The sequence below is a fragment of the Cyanistes caeruleus genome, chromosome 12 (genome assembly GCF_971803275.1).
Source record: "Cyanistes caeruleus chromosome 12, bCyaCae1.hap1.1, whole genome shotgun sequence".
Classification (NCBI taxonomy): Eukaryota; Metazoa; Chordata; class Aves; order Passeriformes; family Paridae; genus Cyanistes; species Cyanistes caeruleus.
In genome coordinates, this window is record NC_141712.1 from 14604349 (window position 1) to 14616650 (window position 12302).

The 12302-nt window shown below is 41.6% G+C and overlaps 1 protein-coding gene across 25 annotated transcripts in view; it reads left to right on the forward strand.

The window, feature by feature from the left end:
- CNOT1 (CCR4-NOT transcription complex subunit 1) overlaps nt 1–10064 on the forward strand; it is a 54398-nt gene extending 44334 nt beyond the window's left edge. For 14 of the 25 annotated variants that reach the window (XM_086847890.1, XM_086847891.1, XM_086847895.1 and 11 more), the window contains 14 exons: nt 25–167; nt 764–872; nt 963–1132; nt 2237–2468; nt 4389–4637; nt 5223–5386; nt 5657–5774; nt 6236–6337; nt 6597–6770; nt 7331–7480; nt 8236–8416; nt 9236–9368; nt 9468–9602; nt 9731–10064. In XM_086847890.1, coding sequence (XP_086704016.1) covers nt 25–167; nt 764–872; nt 963–1132; nt 2237–2468; nt 4389–4637; nt 5223–5386; nt 5657–5774; nt 6236–6337; nt 6597–6770; nt 7331–7480; nt 8236–8416; nt 9236–9368; nt 9468–9602; nt 9731–9809 — 2139 coding nt within the window. In that variant the 3' untranslated portion in view covers nt 9810–10064. Of the gene's footprint in view, nt 1–24; nt 168–763; nt 873–962; nt 1133–2236; nt 2490–4388; nt 4638–5222; nt 5387–5656; nt 5775–6235; nt 6338–6596; nt 6771–7330; nt 7481–8235; nt 8417–9235; nt 9369–9467; nt 9603–9730 lie in introns of all 25 variants that reach the window. The other 11 variants (XM_086847887.1, XM_086847889.1, XM_086847888.1 and 8 more) reach the window with 1 other exon arrangement.
- Nucleotides 10065–12302: the final 2238 nt, after the last annotated feature.

Below are 12302 nucleotides of genomic sequence, written 5' to 3' on the forward strand. Positions count from 1 at the left end.
GCTAACAGGTTGCATCTGTTCTAGGCTGTAGAGGGCTTGCTGGATGCCACCAGTGGGGCTGACGCTGATCTCCTGCTCCGCTACCGTGAGTGTCACCTGCTGGTGCTGAAGGCTCTGCAGGACGGTCGTGCCTATGGATCTCCGTGGTGTAACAAACAAATCACTAGGTCAGTTACAAGACAATAAGAACACTGATGTAGCTTTGACCATCTTTTGGGAGTTCCTGTGTTACTCTGAATTCCCTGCCTGTTAATATTTTGCTGCAGTTTGGACAGACAAAAACCACAGCTTTTTTTGTCAAAATTAACTAGTTTTTCTGATAATGCTGATTCATCCCAGAATATGATCGGAATCTTGAATGGAACTAAGCATTAGAGCATGGTCTGGGCTTTTTTTTTTTTCCCCCTCATTTTGCAGAGAGTATTTCTGTATGCTGTCACAAACAATGTGACATGGTATATGCCTGTAGCAGAAGCTTCAGCTAGGCAGATCTGCCAATTCATCTTCGGAAGAGAAGCTTCTTATGCTGAATAAACTGAAGCTCTTGAAGAGCTCTTGTAACCAGTTGTGCAGGGCAATAGATGCTTGAGTCTGACTGTTCTGAACTTAAACATTACCTTAGAGAATGTTCTAGAAGAGGCTTCTTTTGTAGCTGGATAATGAATCACAGTGAATGTCACTGTTTCTGAAGTTGTAGATTTGAGTTGTTTCACTTAAACTGTGTTGTTGAAATACACTTTCTATAAGAAGTCCAATTCTTCAGGTGCCTGATTGAATGCAGAGATGAGTACAAATACAACGTGGAAGCTGTGGAGCTGCTAATCCGCAATCACCTTGTTAACATGCAGCAGTATGACCTTCACTTGGCTCAGGTAAAGAGAACCTGCACTTTTAAAGGAGGAGGGATGCACTCAGTCCACTGTAAGATCTGTGGTTGATCTTTGTCTTTTTCACATTGACAGTCTATGGAGAATGGCTTGAACTACATGGCTGTGGCATTTGCCATGCAGTTGGTAAAGATCTTGTTGGTGGATGAGAGAAGTGTTGCCCATGTAACAGAAGCAGATCTGTTTCACACTATTGAGACACTCATGAGAATTAATGCTCATTCCAGAGGAAACGCCCCGGAAGGGTGAGACTATAGTATTGTGCAATATATACCTTTTTGTGCTCATTTATGTTTTACATATTATATAGGCAATAACTCATATAATTCAGTCATATATCTTTAACCTTCCCCTAAGGCTGCAGTCCTTTCTTAGTTTCAACTGTCACTCTAGTGTAAGTGTTCTCATCCTAGTCAAAATAGAGGCAGCTGCAGCAGGATGTGAAACTGAATGCTTAAGCAAGAAAATCTCTCCATGCACTATGCTCCAAAATCCTGTGGAACTGTGAGAAACTTGTTTGAATTCCTGCTTTATCTCAAATTTATGCAATATTATTGCCTGTTTAAATCAGATATATATATATATATGTTAATTTGTTAGTCACAAACAATCCAATTGGACAGTCATTTCTATTTAGAGCTTACAGAGCAATCCTCCATCAGTCTCACATGGCTTATGGTATCCACCAGCAAACTGCCCAAACCATTTGGGTAGCAAATGTTGCCTCAGCGCCTGGAAATACCTGTGGGACTTGCAGGCCTCCTGTTCATAAGGTGGAAGCAGTTGTTGCTGGGTTTGAGAAGGATTCGGATTAGAACTTGGAGAACTTTGAATAGCTGTGAGAGCAACCAGCTGCTGGCTGGTGGCAGTGGCTGCCATTACCAGCACTAATAGGATGTTTATATGATGTCCCAAAACCAAAGTCCTTTCATCTGCAGCTGGCATAGATACTGTCTTCACTGTATGGCTTGACTTTCACTGCAGCCAAATCCAGTGCCCCAGTCAGGCTGTTCAGTACTGGTATCTCCCTGTCTTGGAGCATTTTAGGGCTCCTGAAGTCTGCAGAAGAGAAGCTGCTTCTAGTCCCTGTGGTGTTTTGTTTCACCACTCCGCTGTACAAATTGGAGTGGAACTTCAAAGCTTATGTGGTTTCAGTGTTCCTTCTTTCATCATAAGTGTATCTGCTTTCATGACTTATTTCTGCTATTCCAGTGAGGACTGAAAGATAGAAAGTTTTAGTATAAGAAATAATTTGCATTCTTTCAACTATTTGACTGAGCTTTCAGTTCCTGCACCTTTTGGGGGAGGAGGAATTCTAACATAGCTCTTTCTCTGGTCTGTCACCTTAGATTACCCCAGCTGATGGAAGTGGTCCGATCAAACTATGAAGCAATGATTGACCGTGCTCATGGAGGTCCTAATTTCATGATGCATTCAGGAATTTCCCAAGCTTCTGAGTATGATGACCCACCAGGCCTGAGGGAGAAGGCAGAATACCTGCTGAGGGAGTGGGTGAACCTCTACCATTCAGCTGCAGCAGGCCGTGACAGTACCAAAGCATTCTCTGCGTTTGTTGGACAGGTAGAGCTTTTGGAAAGAAAGGTGCTTTTTATTCAACATAAGTAGGGTGTGATCCCCTCCATTTTATAGCAGTGTTATAACTTGTATTAGGCATCCTTTTGAAACTTCCAGGTGTATGGCAGTTTACTGTCAAAATTCTGTTTTTGATGAAACCCCTGTCCTCCACCAAATTATGTTCTTCAGATACTGTAGCAACAGGCTGTCACTTGAGACCGTGAGTTCTGAGATAAGTTTGGTGGAACAAAAACTTGAGCTGAAATAGCTTTTGGAAATAATTCTGTCATGCTCTGTAATAAGCCTTGACTGGTGTTGTTCCTTATGGGTAACAGTAAAAGCTCTGACAGCCTACAGGAGGATGTCACCAGTAGAAATTCAGGTAAATTGTTTCAGGTCATGTGGGCAAGGGAATCCTTTTTCAAAATGAAATCATTAATAAAGAAGATCTGGAGACTTCATTAGCTGAAGTGGTGCCTAAATTTAAACAATGTCCAAGGTGCCACTCTGAAGTACCTTAACAGGTGTGGTGAACATCACATACCATTTGCCTTCTAGGAGGGAGATCCCCACAGTAGCCCAGCATGTGTGGTAACAAACTCATGTGTTTGCAGGCATCTCCCTAAAACTGTGCTCCTTGCATGCAGCTCCTTGACTGCAGCTGCAAGAAAGTCCCTGACATGGTCTTTTTGTATTGTGTTCTTTTTAAATTTGTGACACCACCACAGATATGCTGCAGACTTTGCAGCTACTAATGAAAAGAAGCTCAGACTTCAGAGTATGCATGAAGATTGTGACTGATGCACTGTTGTTTTTCATTTGATTTTAGTGTCCTTGTGTACTGGTTATAGACAGCTTTCTGTTGGTCTGCCTTCTAGTCTAGTTCTTGCATAGAACTTTTTGAATGTTTTTAATAGACATTGTGTTAAGCATACATGTTAAAGAAAGATTTGACCTATTTCTGTGACCTCACTTTTTTTACTTTAAATCATGCTTCTAAAACACAATTCAGTACGGAGTGCTTACAACACTTAGTACATTTGTTTGATTACCTCTTGTACATATTTGATCAGTTTTGAAACAGCAATTTAAATATATTGAAGTGCAGTGTTTATTTACAATTGTTTCCTTACAGGCTTTAGTAATGAGTTTTAAATGAATGTTTTGTAATAACTACATTAAGTAAGATTCTATTACTGAACTCAAATGACTGCCAAAGTGTTGCTTCCTTCACACAAGTTGGTAGGACAAGGAGAAGCACAGAACTTTGAAGGCAGATACAAAAATTCTTTGGGCTTTTTAGAAAAAAAGTTTCTCCAGAAGTCCTAGAAGTTCTCCACATTGTCTCCAAGTTACTAGTTGTGCTGTTTTTATAGCTTTATGTCCAGTAGGAGTTCAGAAATAACATGCTTTATTCAAAACTCCCAAGTTTTTTATATGTATATTATTAGAACAACTCTCCCATGCAAAGCAAAAAAGCCCTCCCAATCTTTCTCTGCATGTAATGGTCATGTAAGGAAAATTCACTTTCCAAATGCAGTTTGCTTCCACAGAATGGGGCTGCAAAGTAGTGGTGATTCCTGAGCTAGGTGCTGGAGTCTGCCCTTCCCAGAGCTTGTACTCCTCATGTTCTTCATGCAAGGCTGAATGCTGGTGGCAGCACTGATGCTGAAACAGGTTTCATAGCTATGCTGATGGTTAGAAAGATTTGGGATTCAAAAGATGGTATTTGAGAATAAATGTGTATGCTAAAATTGTGTTATCACCCTCAAATTGCCTTGAAAACATTAATCTCTCAGGAGAGTATGGCAGAAATTAGCTGTGGCAGGCAAAGTGGGTGCTTTGTAAAGGGTGTGTTGTTTGCAATAAATTGTAAAATGAACTGTCTGTGGTTATGGTGCTGACGTCTTTTCCTTTCCTGGTTAGATGCACCAGCAGGGGATCCTGAAAACAGATGACCTGATCACCCGTTTTTTCCGTCTTTGCACTGAAATGTGTGTTGAGATCAGCTATCGAGCCCTGGCCGAGCAGCAGCACAATCCTGCAGCCAACCCCACAATGATTCGAGCCAAGTGCTACCACAACCTGGATGCCTTTGTGCGACTCATTGCACTGCTGGTGAAGCACTCTGGGGAGGCAACCAACACGGTCACAAAGATCAACCTCCTGAATAAGGTTGGGAATCCTTCTTGTCCTCATCACATTTAAAGTGTGTTGTCCACTGTATCTCTGATAAACCTGAGGTGCAGACCTTAATGTGGGCTGCTGCTGAAGTGTCTGATGTGAACTTAGATGGGTTGGTCATTGGTAAACTTTTGAGTGAACCACCAAGATACCAAGTGGTTTTCTTGTACACAAGGATTACATCTCAAACCAATCTGAAATTCATCTTTGTGCCTTGAAATTAAAAAGTCAGCAGCTGTTGTTTTAAAGTTGTTGATTCCTGAGTGTTTACCTTCATGTTGTGAGGGTCTTTTCTCTTATACTACTTGGTTTATGGCTGGATGGTCTTAGGTAGTTAAGACCTTCAGTTACTGGCCAGTCAGTCATTGTGACTGTGGTCCAAGAGACAGGGAGAGCAAAGCATAATTGTTGGGAATTGCTGAAATGAATTGTAATATTCATTTATGCAACACTTGCAATGACTGGGATTTTTGGTTCTTGTTAGAATCTGCTGGGTTTTTTACTGTTGGTTAAAGTATTATCTGTAGTCTGACTTTCAGAGTAATTCTTGCTGTCTCCACGTCTTAATCTCTTTAGGTTCTGGGTATTGTGGTGGGAGTTCTTCTGCAAGACCATGATGTTCGGCAGAGTGAGTTTCAGCAACTTCCTTACCATCGCATTTTCATCATGTTGCTGTTGGAATTGAATGCTCCTGAGCATGTGCTGGAGACCATCAACTTCCAAACACTCACAGCTTTCTGGTATGTATTTGAGATTGGCCACAGTACTACCTTTCTTGGTAGGATCAAGGATTTTCACTTAAAGGCTATCTGACTGTTCTTTGTGGTGGCTTAATCACCTTTGGAGTAACTGGTTCTACGGTGGACTGATCACTTGCTTATCTTAGGGAAGAAGACTGGTAAAACCCAAGATGCTCAAAGGCCTTTGCTTTTTCCTGTGTTTTTCCCTCAATGTTATGAAAAGCAATCTTATTGCTGTGCACTTCTAACCTGCTCTAACTTTTCTTTCAGTAACACATTTCACATCCTGAGGCCTACAAAAGCTCCAGGTTTTGTTTATGCCTGGCTGGAACTGATCTCCCATCGGATATTTATTGCAAGAATGCTGGCACATACACCACAGCAGAAGGTGTGGCTGCAGTTTATCTTTTCTGAATTAAAAAGCTCACCCAGATGTTTATCTGGTGTGGTGCTGTTTCACATTTCTGGAAGTGCATGGCTGTTCTGTTTTTGTTGTCTTCCATATTCACAGTAACCTAACTGCATGGAGCAGAGTCTGTGTCAATAACTATAGAACACAGGGTTTATCGAATTTGATAAGCATTTGCCAATGTCTAGAAGAGCTGTAGCCTTCCTTCTAGGCTAAATATTGTCAGCTCAATATGGCATGTTGAGGGTTCTGGAACCACCCATGGCACAATGATGTGCAGGTGAAGCCCTTGAAATGAGCCATGCTGCATTCAGTGGATGAGTTGGCAGTTGCTAGCTCTTCCATCCAAGTTTATATAAAGATCAATCTAATTATAGTTTTGAAATTAGGGTAACTGGTCTTCATTGCATGTTTTTCACCTGCTGTTCTTTTCTTGACAGGGTTGGCCTATGTATGCCCAGTTATTGATTGATCTGTTCAAGTACTTGGCTCCTTTCCTTAGAAATGTGGAACTCACCAAACCTATGCAAATTCTTTACAAGGTAAAAAAATGTCAACTAATAGATGCTTCCAATCAAAGTTGTCTGAAAGCAGAGATATTCTGGCAGCAAAATAGAATTAGCTGTTTTCTTCTAACTTACATCTGAGAGTTGAATTTAAATTATGGGGAGAAGCAGGCTGCCCTCCCAGATTAGTTTCCTTTTGATAATGTTAGCCATGTGACATAGAATGATGGCTCTGCAAGCTTTTGGACAGTTTCAATAGTTAGACACCTCTTATATTTAATGTTTTATTTCACAGGGCACTCTGCGTGTGTTGCTGGTCTTGTTGCATGATTTCCCAGAATTTCTTTGTGACTACCACTATGGGTTCTGTGATGTGATCCCACCTAACTGTATTCAGCTAAGGAATCTGATCCTGAGTGCCTTCCCACGGAACATGAGGCTTCCAGATCCTTTCACCCCCAACCTAAAGGTAGAACTTACTTTAAAGGAGTTTGGTAATAGGAAACTTTAATGCTCAAAATACTCTATCCAGGTTAGTATTATCTAATTAAATCTTTGGGTATCTGCTAGGCAACTAATCCAGGAATGATTAGAAGGAAACTTTCTCACGCTGTCCAAGCACTGTCCTGTTGCTCTTCTCTGCCTGAGCTGTGCAGTGTGATGGGAGCGAAGCTGCAGTGCTCACTGTCACTGAAGAAGGCTGTTCTTGACTTGTGTGGATGTTTGTGCTTTTTGAAACTACCAGAATGTCTGGAGTGTAGATGGGGAGACCCCAAAGGCAGTGACTGAACTTTCCTATGGCCTTCACCCCTGAATTTTTTTACCCTCTCAGTTCTTCAAGACATCATGTAATAAGTTTGCATGTTAGATATCAACTTTCTTCTAAAATCTGCAAAAGTCAGACCTTGCCATTTTGTTGATGGAAGGGAAAGTGATCAGCAGCAGTAGTTGATGTAATATTGCTTATAGATCTTCTTTTGAATTTGTTCCATTGCTGATTGTTTAGTTGACTGGGTTTTCTGTCAACAGGTGGACATGTTAAGTGAGATTAATATTGCTCCACGAATACTCACAAATTTCACTGGGGTGATGCCACCTCAGTTCAAGAAAGACTTGGATTCCTATCTCAAAACCCGTTCTCCAGTCACCTTTTTGTCTGACTTGCGAAGCAACCTACAAGTAAGTTTGAGGTTTTTGAGATTTCTGTGAGTGCTCAATTTAAATAATGTGGCAGAAATGATCTCACTGGTTCAGCCACCATCCTTTCCTGCAGAAAATTTGCTGGTGTGTTGGCCAACGTGTTTTCCCAGCAGTAGAAAAGCCTGTGAAAATGCACAGAATTCTTCTGCCACTCCCTGATAGGATGTGTTGAATCTGATTAACTTTTGACTCCAAATAGATTAATTGTTACAGAAATATATGGATCCTCATGCCAATACTTCAAGGGTAAAAAAGGTTAAATTAGCTAAAGCCCAGTTCAGAACCATGGCTAAAACCTCATTTCAGACATCCCATGGCTTGGCTTGCAGCAGTCTTGATTCTGAAGTTGGACTTCCTCAGATAATTGCTTAGACAAAAACATTCAACGAGGGGGATGTTTCAGCCAGCATCTGGCTGGTGAATTCACATTGCCTTATCTGATGCTTTCCTTTAGGCAGAGTGTAAAAACAAATCTGTTGTGTTAACAACTTTGCTGATGTTTTTAAATATATATACACACATATATATACATGTGCTATAATATATGTTTTCTAATATATGTGTATTAGAAAAGGCTAAGTGCCAAATTGAATTTGTGGATGTCCCAGTGTGTTGTCTTCTGGATAATCAGTAAGATTCTTGGATGCTGTTGCTGTATATGCTGTACCTTTGAGTGCTGAAGGAATTATTTATTGACTGTTAATGCTTTTCATATCTTTGCTATTATCAAATAGGTATCAAATGAACCTGGCAACCGATACAACATCCAGCTGATCAATGCACTGGTGCTCTATGTAGGTACTCAAGCTATTGCACACATTCATAACAAAGGCAGCACACCCTCCATGAGCACCATTACCCACTCAGCCCACATGGACATCTTCCAGAATTTGGCAGTAGACCTGGATACTGAAGGTGAGCTGGAAACATTACTAGTTCATGCAATGTCACATTTACAGCAAGTGGGCCCTCACTTTAAAGAGGACATTGAGGTGCTAGAATGTGTCCAGTGAAGGGCAGCAAGGCTTGTGAAAGGTCTAGAAAATATGTCCTGTAAGAAATGGCTGAGGGAGCTGGGTCTGTTTAGTGTTGATAAGAGGAGACTCAGGGGAACCCGAGCTCTGGAGGGTTGTTGTAGTGAAGTTGGGGTCTTCTACCATGTGTGCAGTGAGAGAACAAGAGGAAATGGCCTTAAGGTGTTACAGGGAAGATTTAGATAAGATACCAGAAAAGGTTTTTTCAGTGTTAGGGTATCTGACACTGGAACAGGCAGCCCAGGAAGGTGGTGGAGTTGCCATCCCTGGAGGTGTTTGAGAGGCATCTGGATCTGTTGCTGGGTGATTTAGTGGTTATGGAGTTACAGGGATAGTGCTGGGTAGATGGTTCGACTTGATGGTCTTAAAGGTCTCTTCCAACTTTGATGATTCTGTGATTTCATGTAGCTGATAGTGAATTCACAGAAATGAATGCTACATTAGAATATTAAACTGACTATAGAGCAATGTTGTAACCAAAAGTTCAAAGTATTTGAGGGAATTAGAAGTGCCTTCAGTGAAGAGGAATTCTTACTTCTCCATCAGCCTGGGTTAATACAGCTTTTACATATCTTCAGTTGGTTTTGTGTTGAGTACCTCCATAAGGCTCCCAAACATTAGTCTCAAGCACTACTGGTTACTTCTTTATTCCCCTTTGTGTGCAAGGGAAGCCGTGTGTACTCAGTGTTCTCTCCTGCAGGCCGGTACCTCTTCCTGAACGCCATCGCCAACCAGCTGCGGTACCCCAACAGTCACACCCACTACTTCAGCTGCACCATGCTCTACCTGTTTGCAGAGGCCAACACAGAGGCCATCCAGGAGCAGATCACCAGGTGAGAGGGACGGTGTTTACCTTGCCAACATGCAGCTTTTTGCTTTCCTTCTATATTTTTTATCTTTGAGCTCTAAGTGTTCTTACTTTTGGATTTCAGGGTTCTCTTGGAACGACTGATTGTAAATAGGCCTCATCCCTGGGGTCTCCTTATTACGTTTATTGAGCTGATAAAAAATCCAGCCTTTAAGTTCTGGAACCATGAGTTTGTTCACTGCGCTCCAGAAATTGAGAAGTGAGTATAACTTAACCAGAGAATCATTAAAATGATATCTCTGAAGCAGTTGAACCTTGGGTTTTTGGTGCTGTCACATCCATTTGCTGTCATAAATGGACCTACCATTGCTTTGCTTCTATGTGCAGGTTGTTCCAGTCAGTTGCACAGTGCTGCATGGGGCAGAAGCAGGCCCAGCAAGTTATGGAAGGGACTGGTGCCAGTTAGATGAGTTGCATCCTGCATTGTAAGAGTGCCAGCCTGGAGATCCCGTCTCATCAACTGACTGAAGACTCTGTAAGGCTCCTCCTGACCTTCCCAGCCCCCTTGATTGGGTAGACACAACAGACCCTGGGTGAAAGTCTTATGTGGGCATGTTCCAAAGTTTGAAACAATTTTTTTGACTTTTGGCCAAACTTCAGAAGATGCTGTGAATATCATTTGAACTAGTGTAAATACAAGGAACAGAAACATTTGTCTGGACTTTTGGGTTTGTGCAAATTGTGTAAAAGGCAGGTGGGTAACTGGTGCCTGTCCATCTTGTAATAAAGGGGCAGCTACTGATGCCAAGCACTTGTCTAGGGCAGACCTCCTTGTCCTGACATTCCCAGACTCCCAAAGAATATTGAAAAGCCAGTAACTTATTTTTCTTTATGTGAATGGGGGACCTTTAAATCACTAAGTTGTTTTTTAAAAAAAAAGTGGATATGTTTGGAATATGGGAATTCTGTGGAGTACAGGAGGGGTGAGGGAGGGGTTAAGGTCCAGTGTTGCTTTCCCCTCACCCTCATGGAATGCTGACAGACAGCAAGTGGAGTGGCAGTCAGAGAATGCCTCCTTTTTGTTGAAGAAGAAACAGGCCCTTTTGGGTTAGGGTCAGCTGTTTCCAGTAAATAAACCAGAGACCAGGCCTATAGCTTCTTCTTTTTTTTTTTTTCCTTCTTTTTTTTTTTCTTTTTTTTTTTTTTTTTTGGACAGTTGTAAATTTTGGAAGATGAGGGGTTAAATCTAGAACTTTTTTCACCCTCCCCTGTGACCACACAGTATAAGTTTGTAAAAAAAAAAACTAAAAAAAGGAAAAAAAAGAAAAAATTAAAACAAAAAACCCAAAGGACCAATACAGCCCATTTTGTAAGGATTTTCAATGTTTTGTAAAGTATTGGTCCACGTGTTGTATTTTGTAGCCTTTCTAGTTCTTGGGCTTTAGTTCTCCCACTCTTGTATGTATGCATACTGTAGTTACACATTAAAGTCATGACATGCAGCACGTGCCACTGTGCTTATTCTCTCCAATTTATCCTGGCCAGTTGATGTCTTCCAAAGCCTTTTCCACCCACTCAAAGCCTGCAGTTTTCCAGTGTGTTTTGGGCACTGCCTGTTGAAAGCAGCTGGGTTTGCTCTCTAGCACAAGGTCAGTGGGCAGATGTAATGACTAGACAGGATCTTGCTTTGAAGTGCATCAGGAAGGACAGTTGTATGGAAACAGAAATGGCTTAGGTGCAAGTTCATGAGCAGAGTTGTCCTCTCAGACAGGAGACTGCAGTGGAGGTATACAGAGTGTGGACAGCCCATCAGTTTCATTTCTAGTGCCTTTCCACCCTGCTGTCATCTCCCTGCAGCAGGAATCTGCCCAAGGTTGTGGTTCGCTGTTGTAAGGGTAGGCAGCTTCAGTGTTGTTAATAATATTGCAAGGTCCTTTAACCTAGCAGATGCTAGGAAATAGAGCTTCACTTCTTTCATTTTACATTATCAGCTTGTTAAAACTGACTGTTTAGTTAACTTGCTTTGGTGTGCACAGGGAGGTCAGGATTTCCTGCTCAGGTTTAAGAGGTTCCATACCTGGCTTTGCATTCACTGCATAGAGGAAAAAACAGCTCTGAGGGATCGCTGAGCCAGCTGTGCCAGTGGGTGGCAGGGAATTCTCTGTCTTCCTGTTCCAGGCATTAGTCACCTCTGTGTCAAGGAGCAGAATGTTGCTAGGTCCTACAATTCCATGGCATTTCTTTGCCGGGTCAGCAGCTGTGCTGAAACTGAGCCTTTTGAAGTTGGAACTTTGGACACAGTTCTCATTTCTTCTTCACTATATTTTACTATGCCTTCCATTCCAGTCCCAAGAACACTCAGTTTTACATTGTTTTCCAGAAATTGTATGCCTGTTCTTAAACAGGGTTGTTAGTTAGGCTGGACTGTTTTCCCTCAGGGATTTGAGGACAGCTCTTGACTTCTGGCATCCAGTGTGATACAAAAGGATATCTTTTAAGGGAATATCTTTCAAGTCTAATGCCCTAAACCACTGATCAGTGTCTTTTTTATGTGGTTAATGCACATCTTGTGTGCAAGCTTTATGGCTCTTAAATCTTGAACTAGCTGATACTCATCTGAGTGTGGTTTCTTAAGTGGGAGAATTGGGGTATTAAACTCAATGGCATTCCTGAAACAACTCAAAGCTAGTAAATCTTTCAGTGTTTGGCTCTAGTCCTTTTCTAGCTTCCAATTTAACAGGGTATTTTTTTCATCTTACTCATCTGGTGCCTGGTTTTAATTGGGTTGTTACCAGTTTTGCTTCTTGTGATCTTGCAGGAGTGCCAGTCACCTACATGAGAGGAGTCATCCATTTTCTATTTTTTGGGGTATCTTTTCCTCTCTGGTAAACAAGCTCTTTTGGATCATGTAACATAAAGACTTGTGTCCTCAGGGCTTTTTTTTCTGGTTTATGTTCTT